The sequence below is a fragment of the Schistocerca piceifrons genome, chromosome 8 (assembly GCF_021461385.2).
Source record: "Schistocerca piceifrons isolate TAMUIC-IGC-003096 chromosome 8, iqSchPice1.1, whole genome shotgun sequence".
In the NCBI taxonomy this organism is placed as follows: domain Eukaryota; kingdom Metazoa; phylum Arthropoda; class Insecta; order Orthoptera; family Acrididae; genus Schistocerca; species Schistocerca piceifrons.
In genome coordinates, this window is record NC_060145.1 from 281,182,213 (window position 1) to 281,199,645 (window position 17,433).

Genomic DNA, 17,433 nt, shown 5'->3' on the forward strand with positions numbered 1-17,433 from the left:
AAGCATGTAAACAGTTTTTCAGATTGTACATTTTTAAAATTACATCACGCCAAATTTTATCTTGAAGCCATTGGGCGCGATACATTTTAAATATATCTGACTGTTATTGTTTTATCGTGTACGAACAGCATTTAATCTGAAAAATATGCATTGCAATTTTGAAACACGTCAGATAACTCTCATTAAGAAATCATGTTAACAGTTTTCAGATATTGGTTTGTGGATATTTTATAATTACGACACGCCAATTTTCTTATGGCGTCATTGGCCACAAAACCTTTTTTAATCCGCTTGAGGAGGAGGAGGAGGAGCTTAGTGTTTAACGTCCCGTCGACAACGAGGTCATTAGAGACGGAGCGCAAGCTCGGGTGAGGGAAGGATGGGGAAGGAAATCGGCCGTGCGCTTTCAAAGGAACCATCCCGGCATTTGCCTGAAGCGATTTAGGGAAGTCACGGAAAACCTAAATCAGGATGGCCGGAGACGGGATTGAATCCGCTTGACTTCTACTGTTTTTATCATTTGACGTTGCTTGTCTAGTTGTATATTCCTTCTAGATTCGACTGTAATAGGTAAGCACTGACTCTCACGCCCTATTACAGGCATCTGTATACCATTCATATTATGTATTAACATTTGGCAGTTTCACGTATACTTAATAATGGCCTAATACAATGGCGAAACCAACTGTGCAGACATAATGATTCTCTAATTAAACAACAAGGGCAGCTTTTCATTAATAGTTTATGTTCTGCTGAGGACATATAATTATATAAGTGATTGAAAATTAGCGCAGAGTGGTAGCTATTACGTGTTTGTGAGTGACGTACTTGGCTCGGAGCGCGAGCTGGCGGTCGTTGGGACACACCCAGCGGTCCTTCTGCGTGTTGCCGAAGTCCACCATGGCGGTAGCCGCTGCGGTCGTCCTCCAGGTGGCGCTGTGGTCGGGGCTTCAGCTCCCAGCTTAGGCGCTACCTGCAATAGCAAAAGACAGAGTATGTCAATCAGTGTGTGGGTTGGACAGGACAGAAGAAACTCTAAGGGAATAGGCTTCCGTGTGGTACGGAAATTGACGATAAGACACACAGTCGAGGTGGTTCGTAGCACCACATAAAATGACATTCCTACACTGAAGAGCCAAGCAAACTGGTGTTGGCACTCGTATTAAAATACAGAGATATGCAAACAGGCAGAATACGACGCTGTGGTCGGCAACGCCTGTATAAGACGACAAGTGTCTGGCGCAATTGTTAGATCGGTCCCTGCTGCTAGAATGGCAGCTTATCAACATTTAAGTGAGTTTGAAAGTGGTGTTATACTCGGCGCACAAGCGATGGGACACAACATCTACGAGGTAGCGATGAAGTGGGGATTTTCCCGTACGACCGTTTCACGAGTGTAATATCAGGAATCCGGTAAAACATCAAATTTCCGACATCGCTGCCGCCGGGAAAAGCTCCAGCAAGAACGGGACCAACGACGGCTGAAGAGAATCGTTCAACGTGACAGAAGTGCAAGCCGTTCGCAAATTTCTGCAGTTTTCAATGGTGGGCCATCAACGAGTGACAGCGTGCGCACCATTCAACAAAACACCATCGATATACGCTTTCGGAGCCGAAGGCCCACTCGTGTACCCTTGACGACTGCACGACTCAAAGCTTTATACCTCACCAGTTCCCGTCAACACGGGCATTGGACTGTTGATGACTGGAAACATGTTTCCTGGTCGGACGAGTATCGTTTCAGATTGTATCGAGTGGATGGACGTGTACGGGTATGGAGGCAACCTCGTGAAGTCATGGGCCCTGCATGTCAGCTGGGGACTGTTCAAGCTGGAGTAGGCTCTGTAATGGCGTGGGGCGTGTGCAGTTGGAGTTATATGGGACCAATGATACGTCTAGATACGACTCTGACGCGTGACACGTATGTAAGCATCCTGTCTGGTCACCTACATCCATTTATGTCCGCTGTACATTCCGACAGACCTGGGCAATTCCAGCAGGACAAATCAACACCCCACACTTCCAGAATTGCTTCAGAGTGGCTCCAGGAACATTATCCTGGGTTTGTACACTTACGATGGCCACTAAACTCCCCAGAAATGAACATTATTGAGCATACCTGGGATGCCTTGCAACATGCTGTTCAGATGACGTCTCTGTCCCTTCGTAGCCTTACGGATTTATGGACATCCCTGCAGGATTCATGGCGTCAGTTCCCTCCAGCACTACTTCAGACATTAGTCGAGTCCATGCGACGTTGTGCTGCGGCACTCCTGCGTGCTCGCGGGGGTCCTGCATGATATTAGGCAAGTGTACCAGTTTCTTTGGCTCTTCAGTGTATATGGATTACTACCAACTGAATTAAATTCACTGTCATTAAATGGGTGGAATTCATTGAATGAAATGCAAATCATGTGAAATTATTTCAGGGTAGAATGCTTCGGTAACACTGACAGATAAGCTTTTAACACGTTGAGTGCAGAGCCGATTTCACTGGCTTTCCGTTGAGTCGGCATAGTCTAGTCACATGGTGCACAAAAAGAGCTTGGAAGCGGAACATTTTTGTGTAATAGTTTTTAGTGATTTATTTCACGTTTTTTTGGGGTGCTGAACACGATTCTGAAGCTTTCCAACGAAACGTTTTGCCGCAAACATGAGTAACCATCAAAAAACTACAAAAAGTAATTTTCTTATTGGTTTTCAGCTTATTACTTGAGAACGTGGCCCAGTAGTAAAATAAAGAGAAGGAAATTACCTACAATTTATGTCTGTAACATTTTTTGTATGTCGTATGGTTTTCACGCTAAACAGTGTTAAAATATCGGCGAAAATGAGTAGTTTTTTGCAAAACAGCAAAAATAAATAAATAAATAAATGGCATCTTTCCATTCAAGTGAATTATTTCATTTGCCGTTCCTTGACCTTCAATGTGTTTACCTGGTAAACCACAGAAGACGCGCTTCTTTTGTCTTTTGTCTCACTGAAGTCAGCTGCCACCCCCAGTGTCTCCCTCTCTCTCTTTCTCTCTACTGTAGTGTCGCGGAATAGTAAAGAGTTGGAAACGTAAAATATTGTCAAAGTTTCGTTGCCTATGCCGAGAGCCAGAGGCAATAGGTTAGCCAAGAGGTAAGAACGATTGCACATATATCGGAATCTGTCGTCACGCAAGGGCAATTGCCTGGTTACACACAACAGGCGAGAGAGCATTGCTTAGCACGCGGGTTTGTGTTGGACGGAGACTTTCGTAGAGTGCAAGACAGAGGTATAGCATCAGCTGTACCGCATTTCACAACTTTGCGTAAGTCTGCCGCAACAACACGTAACTCTGTCGCAAGAACACCTAAGGGTCGAGTACGACAGATGAATCAGCAGTATAAGTGGAACGAATGCGTTCATTACAATCGAGCATGACGTCAGGACGTCGCTCGTGCTTCCTTTGAATACGCCAGCTTTGATAGCAACATGGACTCGCACTCGCAGTTAGACCTGCAGTTAGATGTGCACTGGGTCGCTGCGTAGCGCTCAGCTCGGTGATCGACATGTTAATCTTTATTAAGGAGATGTTTCAGTAAGGGCGGCCCATCCAGCAGCAGACGTGAGGGGCAGTACCAGCTCTGGTCCTCTTTGCTGCCGCTGTCAATCATCAACCCAGGATTAGCAGACATCGCGGCAGACTCGCTCGCCGCCAATGCTGACCCCATCAGTGAGCCGTCGTCGAGATCGTGCGGGGCTTAGGCCCTGTGCATCCGCCGTCACAACCGGGTGAGCCAACGACGCTGGGGGACTGCAACCCGTTCCGCCCGTCCACCGCGGACGAGTCACCAGGAGGAGCAGGGAAGAAGACGGGTGGGATAGAGTACACTCCGCACTACGAGAACGCCTCTCGTGCCGACAGCGTCGGGACTCCAACCCGGAGCCTTCACGCGCAGCTGCTTGCTGTCCGCCGCCGAGCCGGACGCCGCCAGCCACACGCGGCCGAAGTAAGGGCGTTCCTCCGCTACGTCACAGCACGCGGCGCTGCGCTAGCAAGACTGCACGGCCCGGATCTGGCGTCATCGCTACGAGTCAGCGAGGACTCGGGGAAGGTCGTTGATATCACCAAGCCACATTGTACTCGGCAGGAATAAAAAAAAAATGGTTCAAATGGCTCTGAGCACTATGGGACTCAACTGCTGAGGTCATTAGTCCCCTAGAACTTAGAACTAGTTAAACCTAACTAACCTAAGGACATCACATACATCCATGCCCGAGGCAGGATTCGAACCTGCGACCGTAGCGGTCTTGCAGTTCCAGACTGCAGCGCCTTTAACCGCACGGCCACTTCGGCCGGCCAGGAATAAAGGTGTTAGGAATTAATAATGTTTCTTTGGCGTTTCTGACGCTTCTACAGCCATTTCCTAGCATCCTGACAACTGGAGAGGTCACCGCTCGGCCATCCATTCCACTGTAGGCGACCGGGACCACCGGGGCGCCTACACTACCTGTGGCTGCACCTCACTCCTTCCTCATCCAGTTGCTGACGTTAATCTCCTACCTGGCAAGTCTAAAAAGACCTTCTTTGTGAGGCGAGGTGGGTTTTAACGGCCAAACTGCTCACAGTTCTCAGTACCCCAGTTTGTTTACGTTCAAAGCCTCGGTCGTGTCATTTTTCTCTCCCTGCAACGGCGTGAAGTTGATTTCGTTTCTGAGTGTTTTCCTTGCGATACAGTGCAACTCGGTCGCAGTGTCCTTGTGGTAAGTGTTTCATTTGTGAAAATTTATTCAGTGAGGATGCAGCGAAGTGGTCAAGGAAACAGGAATAGGAACGTTACGTGATGCTAGTAAAAAAAGATATGGTAGGAAGGAAGCTGTTTTGGTAGGCAAAACATCTGTTAGAGTACATGTTTCATGCCAGAAAAGTTACATAAATGATAAAATGATAGATTCTCACCTGAAGAAAGTTGCCGAACAGAGCACGTCTTCAGGGAAATTAAGATCTTCTTTTGGGTATTTTTGTTTCAAAACAGAGTTTTGTATGTGAAACGGGTTTTCCTGAAGATAATGCAAGTTCACAACAACGACTGCCTCCTCATAAAAAAGTTTAAAGAAACTGTACATTAGTAGACCAAAGGTTGATGAAAAAAGAAAGGCTAGCCCTCATGCTGAAGAGGTTGAAAGAGCTATGGATAACATTTTCATTTTTGTGGAATCAACTAATGACTCAGATAGAGGGTAACTACATTCCTCAAAGAAAAACTGCAATACAACATTCACTGGATTAACTGAAAGTTGTCCTTTCTTGTTTATGTGATTTTTTAAATTTGTAATATGTATTATTAGTAACTTAATTTTCAGGTGTGTGTATGTTTGCATAATAATGGTTTTGTGTTAGAGTAGTGAGTGTGTATCTATGTTGAGTGTGTTAGTTCCTAATGATTGATCATTATTAACAGTACATTTAGTTATTAATGACTTATTTAAGAATTAAACAAAATTAGACTGTGAAATGTAATTTTTTGGCTCATGTCTCTTTTTCCAGTCCATTAGGTACATAATGAGTCGCAGTAACACACATTGTTGATCGTGCCCGATGACCCAGTGTATGTTATCAAGTTCTAGCAGATTTGGGTTAAGTTGGCACCATAACGTGTAATTTATATTCATTTATACACTAACACACGAACACTTCTCTGATGGCGGAGTGTGTAATGTAATAGTCCTGACGGAGGTAGTTACCGTACGCTCATTTTAACTGAAGACATTGAAATGTTTCGAAAACTGCACATCCCACCTAAAAAGTTATAACTGGAAATTGTTTGTCTCGAGGGGGACATACAACGATACGGCACTCGACCCGCCACCCCGACCCGCGCTTGGGTGGAGAGGGCCAACTTTCCAATCTTCAATGGGAACCCCCATTTTTTTATTGCAGATTACGATCTACGGCAAAATCTACATATGTTTTGCCTGAAGCATTTTCTTTGTTTCGCTATATATGGCGCCGTAAACGGAGGAATAGAAATAGGAACTCAATCGAAATTTGCGACATTCTGATCAATGGCCCTTGCATATCCAATGACTCGTGGGACCCCGCTTCCATGCTGCGAGGATAGGACAGGCCTGTATATGATAACTTTTAATTGGAAACCCCATTCGCAACGTTGTACTCCTCTGACATATCGCACAGGGGACGCGCCATCGCTCCACGCGCCACCGTGGTCGTGTAGCAAACAACGTATCATAACGGGGTGTACACTGCGATCGGAGTTCACGTATCGTGCAGACGCAGAACAGACAGCGGCTCTAAACATTACAATACTTGCGCAGTGTTTATTTCCTCCACAAAAAAATGGTTCAAATGGCTCTGAGCACTATGCGACTTAACTTCTGAGGTCATCAGTCGCCTAGAACTTAGAACTAATTAAACCTAACTAACCTAAGGACATCACACACATCCATGCCCGAGGCAGGATTCGAACCTGCGACCGTAGCGGTCACGCGGTTCCAGACTTAAGCGCCTTTAACCACACGGCCACACCGGCCGGCCTATTTCCTCCACACTTCCTTATCATTTCGAGAACAGACAGGCAAGTGGACGCTGAACGTTGCGTCCACAAAACAAAAAACTGAAATGGTCCTGATTTACGGAGAATGTAAGAGAAATGTTGAGGATGATGTTGCCTTGTATGCCGAGCGTTTTCCAGAGAAAGCCCCTTCCCGTACGTTCTTTTGCAAGGTTCTGAACGCCTTTATGTCTGATCGCAGCGTGCAAACTGGCAAAAGAAAACGAAGCAAACGTGTTTCAGGGGAAGACAATAAACTATCTGTACTAGCAGCAGCGCACCACAACCCACGGATAAGCGCTCAACAATTACACTGCGATTCCGGCATCTCTGTTAGAAGTACTGTCACAACACTGCATCTTCGTATCATCGATACCACGTGTCACTGCATCAAGAAAGTCATGGCGCCGATTTCCATAACTGGGTAGTGTTTTGTGAATGGGCGCGTCAACAAATACAAACGACTACCACATTCTTTGCCGAGGAACTACCGGGATAATACGCGTTACTGGATTGTAAGCAATCCACAACAGCTACGGCAAGTTCATCAATGTCATTGGTCGGTTAGCGTATGGTATGACATCGTGGTGAACAAACTCATTGGTTCGTACGAGGGTAGGAACTATAATAGTAGCAACTATTTATTTCATTTTTGCAACACAACCTGCGACCAGAAGTGATGACACTTTCTGCAGGACCTGACCAACATTTTGCAGGACAATGCTCAAGCACGTACAGTGCAAGCTGTCAATGATTTGTTTGACTGATGGGGCTGCTGAGTGCTGTACCACCTACTGCACTCCCCTGACTTAAGCCCTCTTGAGTTCAACTCGATTTCTAAACTGAAGGAAACACTTCACGGCATTCGCTTCAGAACAGTTACAAACTCGTCGGGCAATAGACCGCGCCGCTCAGACTGTCAACACAACTGGCACTGCAAAGAGTATCCTACGACTTCCACATCGCCGGCAACGGGTTATACTCAATGCTGGCGACTACTTTGAAGATCAGTAAAATTTTCAAACACGTATCTATTTTGTACGAGCTGTAAATAAATAGTTGCCACTGTTAAAGTTCGAAACCTCGTATTTTATCGACGTCAAGTTGAATGGGCGTGAATAACAAACGTATTTGGATCAGGAACTACCGCTACTACTGTGGGATGTTGCCTTGGACGTCTGACAACGCATGTGGTTTCAGCATGACGATTGCCCAGCGCACTACGCAAATGAAAGACGGGACGTATTAGACCGTATTGAGATTGGTCGATGGATCGGCAGAGATAGCCCTATTATTTGGTCCGCTAGGTATCCGGATTTAACGGCAACTGATTTCGTTCTGGGGGGACATTTAAAAGATAATGTGTACCAGCAAGTGCCAACAGGCCGTAAAGGCATGGTCGACCGCGTCAGAAACGCCTGTGCTGGCATTCCCGCAGATATACTGGACTTCTGTCCCGTGTACGTTCATTTGAAAAGTGGGTCACTAAATGTATTGAACTCTTAGTGTAATTGGAAAAAGTGACACGTCAAGTAGTCTTCTGTTCCATATGTCAGAGGAATACAACATTGCGGATGGAGTTTCCAATTAGAAGTGATGAAATTCTGGCCTGTACTATCCTCGGAGCATGGAAGCGGGGTTCCACGTGCCATTGCATATTCAAGGGCCACTCAGTGACACGTCAAAAATTACAATTGTGTACATATTTCTATTGCTCCGATTACAGTGCTGTCTGTGGTGAAACGAAGCAAATGCTTCAGACAGAACGTAAGTATATTTTGCCCTAGAATCGTAATCTGCAATAAACAAAATGGGGCTTCCCATGGAAGATTTCGAAGTTGTCCTCCACCACCCACGCACGGGGTGGGAAGGCGGGTCGAGTGTGGAATCGTTAGGTGCCCCCCTCCGAGACAAACAAATTGGGATTATAACATTTTTTTGATCTGATGTGTAGTTTTTTAGATATTTCAATGGGTTCAGTTAAGAGGTACTCTCTGTATGTAAAAGGACGGTAGAAAAATTAAGAGAGCAATAATATCCGAGAAATATAATATCCAGTGATATATATATATATATATATATATATATATATATATATATATATATATATATATATATATATATATATTTTCCAGTCAATACTCATAAAATTTTATGAGTTCTCTTTTTATGTTTGAATGTTCCACCAATCACATACTGTTAATCTGTTGGAAAATATTTACGGTAAATTCCATTGGTTATTATTGATCTCCCAACTTTTATACCGTCCTTTTACTAGTATATTTGATAACTTGAATATGTTGTCGTTGTCCTTTTTTTGAATGGTGTAATGGAACGCCAAAACTGGTTGCATACGTAAGTTAAATGTGAAATTGACTGCTGAAGGTGTTTTAATTTTCAGTTCATATTGAGCAGTCGAAGTCCTTGCAACCATCCATTACAAGGATGGGCACACGAAGAAATTATTACTCGGTCGTAGCAGCAAAGTGTATCTGGGAACCTGCTGCAACCAGTCTAGTGAAAAGAGCTAGCGCGCTTGTACTATAGGGACACTGTTTTTCCTAAGCGGTTTTGTCCACATAGAAAATATAATATTGACATTAATGCACTATCAAGAATACAAAATTCTTCGGAGATTTAAATGAAAACATTTTTTACGTGAGTTGTAGAAACGACAATGTTTTCGCGCGTGTGCTACTGATTTTGAGCTGCACGCAGTTGTTGATGCAGCAAGAGACCTGGTTCAACCTGGTGCCGTAATTGAAGAGTCTAATTAGCCCGCAGTGGCAGGGGTGCCACCAACAGCGCGTCCAATTACCTACGAAGGAAGGAAAAGGGCGGTGAAGCAGTGCAGTTAAGGGAAAGGGCTCGCAACAGAGCAGCGCTTCTCTGCGTCACTTTCAGATGCAATCGTAATGAATGCCAGGAACAGCCGTAGGCGATAGTGAATTTCCCGTCTAGAAGATCGTCGTGGTGCTGGGGCAAGACTTTCTTTACAGTCTTCTGATTTGTGCCTGGAGGTTCACTCACGCGTTTAGGTATGGGAAAAATTTTACTTTGCATCTACACCCACATACATACTCTACATACCGCTGTGAGGTGCACAGCAGAGAACTAGTTATCAGGGTTTCTTCTCTTTCCATTCAGGTGCGGAGGGCGCAACGAAGATCACTAAAAAGCCTCTGTGCGCGCTGCGTTTAGTCTAATATTGTCTTCGCAGTTCTTGCGAGAGTCGGTTGTAGTACACACACTGATTCGTCACTTAAAGCTTGAAACTTCGTTAAAGACGCTATCTTCAAGAGTTTGCCAGTTATTTCAGTATATCCGCGACGCTCTCACGTGATTCAAACAAACCTGTGACCTTTCATGGTGCCCTTCTCTGTATACCTTCAATATGCCGCATCAGTCCTGTTTGGTACGGGTCCCACACACTTGAGCAATACTCTAGAATGGGTCACACGAGTGATTTGTAAGTAATCTCCTTCGTAGACTGATCGCACTTCTCCAGAATCCTACCAATAAACCGAAGTCTACCACCTGCTTTACCAACAAGTGAGTCTGTGAGGTCATTCAATTTCCGTTTCATATCCATATGAAGTGCTACACACAGGTAATTGTATGTATTGGCTGATACCAGCAATGACCCAAAGATACTGCAGTCATAGCATACTTCGTTTTTCCATTTTTTGAAGTGCACAATTTTGCGTTTCTGGACATTTAGAAGGATTGCAGATTTTTGCACCACTTTGAAATATTATCGTTATGATTGGATTGTGAAGCTTTCTTAAAATGGCATTTCATTATAGATACCTACATCATCTGCGAAAAATCTGAGCTTACTATAATTATTATCTGCACAGTCATTAATATATCATACTAACGGCAATGGTCCCAACACACTCCCTACTGCCCACCACTACGTCACGAGAATGGTGTTAAGAAATGGTATTTCACGTCTGGTGTAGCCGTCATCCTAAAGGATCTGTGAAACCATTTAAAAGTTTCCCACCACAATTATTTTTCCCAAACAAGTTGAAAGGTGGCTACACTGTGCCACTGCGCCAGAGAGTGCGCCAAAGAGTACTATTAAGCCGCCTCCACAGTGCGTGTTACGAGATCGTAGAAGTCAGTGCTAGCAGAGAGCTCGTAGAGGACAGTGTGTGTTAAGAGCTCGTGGTTGTCGTGAAGTTGGAGTAAGATGTTGTAGTAAAGAGTGTTCCATGTTTTATGCAGTTATTTGATGGGAGAGATAGCAGATGTTATTGTAATGAGTGCATTTCGTCAATATATGAAGGTAAAATTTATAATGTTCCTTTATTAGTTGTGTATCTGAAATAATGTGTCACTACAGGTTCAGTCAACAAAGCATCTGGCTTGTGTTCTTGGATTAGAGTGTAATTGTGATTTTTTTGCGTAATTATAGTTTTTCTAAATTTCCTTTGTCACGTCAGTATAATTGGTATCAAAATTCTTGTCTTGTTGGAAAAGAACCGTGCCAGATGTGGGCGTTGAGTCACACTCCCACATACAGAACAGTTACTCTTGTCCTTATTGGTGTTGTAGGTTTTATAGTTGCTGGGGGACTTAATTAATTAACTGTATTTACGAAAATTTTCTTACATTGTTTGTTGCAGTCAGATAGCGTAAATATACTAGTGAGGGCCAGCCGATTACGAGACTTACGTAATCGGACAGACAGTTACTAAAAATTAAAATTAAAAGTATTTTCAAATTTATTTATTTAAGCCCCCATGCACGTGGCGACCGCTGCTTCGGATCGTCCCTTGGAATTTTTCTGATTGTGAAAATTGTAGACTGTAGTATTGTTGTAGTAATTTTGAGTTTAGTGATTGTAGTCTGTATTGAGTGTGTAGATTTGGTAATTGGCATTCTTCTAATGGTATTTTTCAAAATTTAATTTTTATTGCCTTGTATACGCGTTTGACAATCTTGTGCAATTATTTCAATTGTTCGATTGATCGTGTTTGAGGGAGACATTGCGTGTGAATAGTATTGTTGGAGATAAGGGGTCATTGTGTGTGATTTTCGTACAGTGACGAATCTTTCGTATATTTTGTAAATGATTATGCGATCAATGAAAAAGGCAAAAATGATGAATAGTGAGAATAACGAAATTGTTAACATGGCGAACTCGCCAACAGAGGAAAACAGTATGATGGATAATGAAGTGGAAAACAATGTAATAAGTCGGGAAAATAGTCCGGAACCATTTCAAAATTTTTCTCAATCAGAAAATTCACAGAATCCGAGATTAACGATAGAAGATTCTGAAATTGTATCGAACACAGATAGCTTTACAGCTATGACGGAGGAAACTGGTTTTGCGGGAAATGTTAGGCGCGAAAAGAATTGCGAACCGGCTACCTTGGAGCAGTTGATGGGTGCAATATTAAATCTGGGATCACAAATGGGAACAATGGTAACACAGATGGGAACAATGAAAACTGAGATGGGAACAATTAAAACTGAGATGGGAACAATTAAAACACAGATGGGAACAATGGAAACACGGATAGGAACAATGGAAACTCGGTTAGGATCTGAATTAAAAACAGAGATAGGAACAATTAAAACAGAGATGGGAACTTTGGAAACACGGTTAGATTCAAGAATAGGGACATGTTTCAAAAATATGAAAGATGAATTAAAGAAAGAAATCAGGGAAGAAGTACAACCGATTCTGAATTCTCACAATAATAGATTAATTGCAGTAGAAATCAGACAAAGGGAACAGGATAGAGAACAGGAAGAAAGAGATCGCGTGATAGTACAGAATTTTTCAGAGTTAAATTTACAACGTGCAAAGGATAAGGAAGAAATATTTGAGAGAATCGAAGGATCCGTACCAAATGACAGATTAAATAACCTAACACAACAATATGAACAGCTAGCTACCAAATGTGACAATACTGAAACCCGAGTCGCGACACTTACGGAAGACGTAAATAAACAGAAAGAACAATTAGGTGACTTATCGGAAAGAGTTGAGGAAATTTCAGATAAACTGACAAATCTTAGTTTACATGGGGACAGAGATTCGGATGATACAGCTCCATTACCATTTGCAGAAACCGAAGAGTATCAGAACATAAATAAGCATGTTGAGAATCAGGGAAAATTTAATGAACGCGTGAAAAAGGAATTTGAGGCATTACGGAAGCAAGTCAAACAGATCGAAGGCGAAATTGTAGGAAAAGATAGCAGAAGAAATTTAGAATCACAGGTAGCAGAGGGGTTTGAAGAAAATAATTTGTTTCATTTACGGGATGCAACAAGAGAGCGCCAGGCGCGCGAACTTTACAATAATCGACATTCGGACTGGGACAGACGCGGTAGGTCTTTGTCGCCACGAGGCGAAAACTTTGACTATAAACACTTTTTGACTGTTCGGAAATTTAAGATCTTCCGCAACTCTAAGAATGACATACATCCATGTGCATGGTTAGATCAATTTACGTACGCACTTCCGCCAGATGTGCCACAAGGTCACAAACTAGAAATTATGTGCAGTTATTTAAGTCCTCAGGGGATTCACTACTCTAAGTGAATATGTGCCGTAGCGAGCATAGGGCCCCGAGCTGTAGTGGTGCTATTTCTCTTTTAGTTTTCTGGACCGCTGCCTACTCTTTTACTATTCTTTGCATCTGTCAAACCAACTCTTCGACTATCAATCTATCTAGACAGTAAGTAAACAATAACCGGATATGACAATTTACCCAAAATGAGATTTCGAAAATTACTGTTCTAACCTATTAAGGTCCTCAGGGGATTCACTACACTAAGTGAATATGTGCCGTAGCGAGCATAGGGCCCCGAGCTGTAGTGGTGCTATTTCTCTTTTAGTTTTCTGTACCGCTGCCTACTCTTTTACTATTCTTTGCATCTGTCAAACCAACTCTTCGACTATCAATCTATCTAGTGAGTAAGAACAATAACCGGATATGACTGTTTTACCCAAAAGTGACTTTGGAAATTACCGATTGGACTTAATGTACCTATTGCAGCATTCATTGTAGTTTAAATGAAATGTTACCTGTTTATCTTGGTGACAGTATTACTTCATATGTTGACGATATTCTTATTGTTAAACGTTCTTGGAGTGAGCACAACAAAATTTTGGATTCATTATTACGTATCTTTGCAAAAGTTGGCATGACAGTGAACTTGGAAAAATCTGAATTTGGTCGTTCTCAGGTGAAATTTCTCGGTCACATTATTTCTACAGAAGGTATTCTTCCTGATCCAGAGAAATTAGACGCTATTCGTAATTATGCTGTTCCTACCACAAAACGTGATGTTCGTAGTTTTCTTGGTCTCTGTAATTTTCTTCGACGCTTTGTTAGTTTGGACGATTTGGCCACACCTCGTTTTTGCGATCTATCTGGAAAGTTCTTTTTAAACGAAAATCGGTCGACAACTCCGTTTGGTTAGTTTGTATTCCTGATGAGTGGGTCAATAAATTGATTTGGTATACGCATCTCAGTTATGCACGCTTTGGTCCCCGAAAATGCTTTCATAAATTACGAGAAAATTGTTACTTCAGTAATATGGAAAAACGTATCCGATCTGTTCTTGCCAAATGCAAATTATGTCAAATGGCTAAGCCTCCAACGATTTCTCACAGAGCACCGTTGTTTCCCATTATTCCAGCGAAATTAAAGGAGATGGCTGCAGTTGATTTGTTTGGTCCAGTGGTTCGTTCTACTAATGGTTTTGCGTACATTTTCGTGGCAGTGGAACTGACATCAAAATATGTGTGTTTTACACCTTTACGCAAAGCAACAGCTCGTTCAGTATCTAACGCTTTCATCAAACATTTTCTTAAAGAAGTTGGTCATGTTGACAAGGTTATATCAGATAATGGATCACAGTTTCGTTCTAAAATTTGGCTTCGTACTCTACAGCGTCGTAAAATTAAACCAATTTTCATTTCACTTTTTCACCCTCAATCTAACGCTTCAGAGAGATGGATGAAGGAAATCAATAAATTGTGCCGTCTTTATTGTCATCAGAATCACAGAACTTGGGATCAGTACCTTCATATTTTTCAAAACATTCTGAATGAACTTCCTAATGACTCAACTTCTTTACCGCCTCTATTGATATTAAAAAATAAAGTACCAACAAATCGCATTTCTGAAATAGTTCCTTTTCCGCCTTCACGGAAACTACGGCATTCTGAAGTTGTGAACATGGCTCTACGAAATATTGCATCTGCGGCTGCAAGAAGAGAGAAATCAGCTAAACGTCCTGGTCGTTTAAAAACTTTTTCAGTTGGTCAAAAGGTGTTAATTAAGTCCCACCGTTTGTCTCACAAAGGAAAATGCTTATGTCGTAAATTTTTTCTGCTTTATAACGGTCAATATAGGGTTCGCAAAATTATTCATGATAACACTATCGAAGTAGAAACTCTTAAATCTCGACGCTCTAAGGGAATACATCACATATCTAACGTAAAAATTTTTGTGGAATGACATACTTTTGAGGAACCAACAGCTACATGTAAACACGCAGAGAGTACAAGGATACCGCACTGTGTTTTGGCGGCGGCACATACTCAAAGCAACAGTCAAGTCTGCGCGCCGCACAAGGCAGTCGTTGACCGCGAACAATGACTTCCTACGTCACGCGCCTACAGCTGATCGAGCGCTCAGTGCGAATGCACTGACAGACGTAAACAAATACACAGTTTAATTTCTCCGACTAAATTCAGTATAAAGCTATAGTGACTTGATGAATTCTGTTATTAACATTCAGTATTTTGCAGGATACGGTTCTATAAAATATTTAAGAACTTCAGGTAAACTCTGTGTGTCTCCGACGTTAAGACGACCTGCTATCGAGAAATTTTCAGGAAGAATGTCATTTCGAAGAAGAAACTAATAAACTAAAAAAGGGTAACTATTAATTGAGTTTATTTTTCAGGTAACATATTTCCACATAGGTACGTACTTTAGACGTAATTTGCTGCTCGCGATTACGTAATTCATACTTTGTGCTAATTTTATGTTCTATGGATTTACTTGTGAAGCGACGTGCTTGTGTACATTTACTGATTTTGACAATTATTGATTAATGAACTGGGTTGTAACTTGTGTATATTATGCATCGCTTGGCTGCTATGCTTTTTCACTGACTGATTTTGACAATTATTGATTAATGAACTGGGTTGTGACTTGTATAGATTATGCATCGCTTGGGTGCTATGCTTTTTCACTGATGTCATATTTTTTAATTATGTGCCTGCTGTGCTTATTTATTTAGATTATAATTGTAACCTGATTTATTGTGCTGACTGTGATTATGTATGTATGTTGTACTTTGTGATTTATCTGCTTGCGCCTCCATGTTTACTTGCTAAGATGACATATGAACATTTATTTGCTTAGGCTGATATGATGCTAATGACTTGTTTATTACGTAAGATATATGTTTGCTGCTTTTCGTATGGATTACATATTTACACATTTCTGTTTTGTTGTCATAACTACTCTTTAATTTGGTGTATAGAAATGCTGATATACTGTGTATAAACATAGAGTTTAGGTCACACTATGGTATTAATTATAGATTGTTCGCTTGGCAGAGCCTCGTTGTAGGAATTGTGCTGCATCCACTTATTGACATTCTGTTCTCTACTGGTATATTTACTCGCTATTGCAAGTTTTGCTTACGCTCAGTGCCTTATATTTTTAAGATGAGAAAATGAACTGCTATAATTCGACGAACGACATTAGTACAAGAAAGTCATAGAAGTCACATGAACTGAGGTTTTATGAAAGCTGTATACATTTATGCTAATAGGAAGGAAGCTAACGACATGACAAACCATTACTAGGTTTAGACCATTGACAGTTATTACACTGCATTTTTCGTGAGCAATTGAAATAGGAAGTGACACTTGACACAAGAAATACTCCACATGTTTGCTTCTGTCTGCCATAATTCTTGAAGTGGTGTACACACTGTGAAATATTATGATCATTCACACTCCGTAATCGTATTTAATTACTGAGAGTTATTCGAACTAAGTCTGTTAGAGGTCAGGTATGCATTTCTTTTATTTAATGATGGACAAGGAACCAAAATGTATCTTATAATTTATAATGAGTAGAAAATTTGGGTCAGATGGATTGCACAGAGGTTGTGTGTGGACACTGTGTCTTCGGATTGTATGGGATGCTGAATTGAAGTTGCATTAGGATTTTATCTGTACTTGTTCGAGGAGACTGACGAGAGGAAAGAGTTGTTATGGAAGTGAAATGATATTGGTGCTGAGGTTTATATGTAGCGACGTATTATTGAGGTATTGAGAGTATATTAAGTTGTTGATTATTGGAGTTTTTGTGGACAAGAGGTAAGGTAAATGATATTGATGATAAGAGTTATATGTATCGACGTATTGAAGAAGTATTAGTGACGTATTGAGATTATGTGATGCTGATAATTATTGGAGTTTTGGTGGATAAGAGGTAAAGTAAGTGAGGAGCATATTTTTTTTTGTTGGTCTTATGGAACAAGAGGATGAAGAGAGCAGACTAAAACACTAAAATAGAAGGAAGATAGTCTATACACACACCTTGTTATATCACTAAGCAGTATATACTTTTTTTTGAAGAGAGGAAGTAATTGCATATCGTGGCTCACTGACAGTTGTTCAACAACAGTACATTTTGATCTGGCTTGGCAAACATTCGTCTTGACATGATGACTATGACGTTGACCTAACTATTATTGACTGTTATACATTGCTGCCACTACTACTTGATACACATGATGAACATCAGATTTTGACAGAATTACATTTACACAGTTAACACTATTCAATTACACAGTAGTACTTAAGGTGGATGAGAGATGAGTGAGTGTG

The 17,433-nt window shown here is 41.6% G+C and overlaps 1 protein-coding gene across 1 annotated transcript in view; it reads right to left on the reverse strand.

Annotated features, from left to right (window-relative positions):
* Positions 1–17,433, reverse strand: part of LOC124711628 (rabphilin-3A) — a 1,025,602-nt gene that overhangs the window by 379,606 nt on the left and 628,563 nt on the right. The window contains exon 4 of the mRNA XM_047241806.1: positions 829–973. Coding sequence (XP_047097762.1) covers positions 829–902 — 74 coding nt within the window. The 5' untranslated portion in view covers positions 903–973. The remainder of the gene's footprint in view (positions 1–828; positions 974–17,433) is intronic.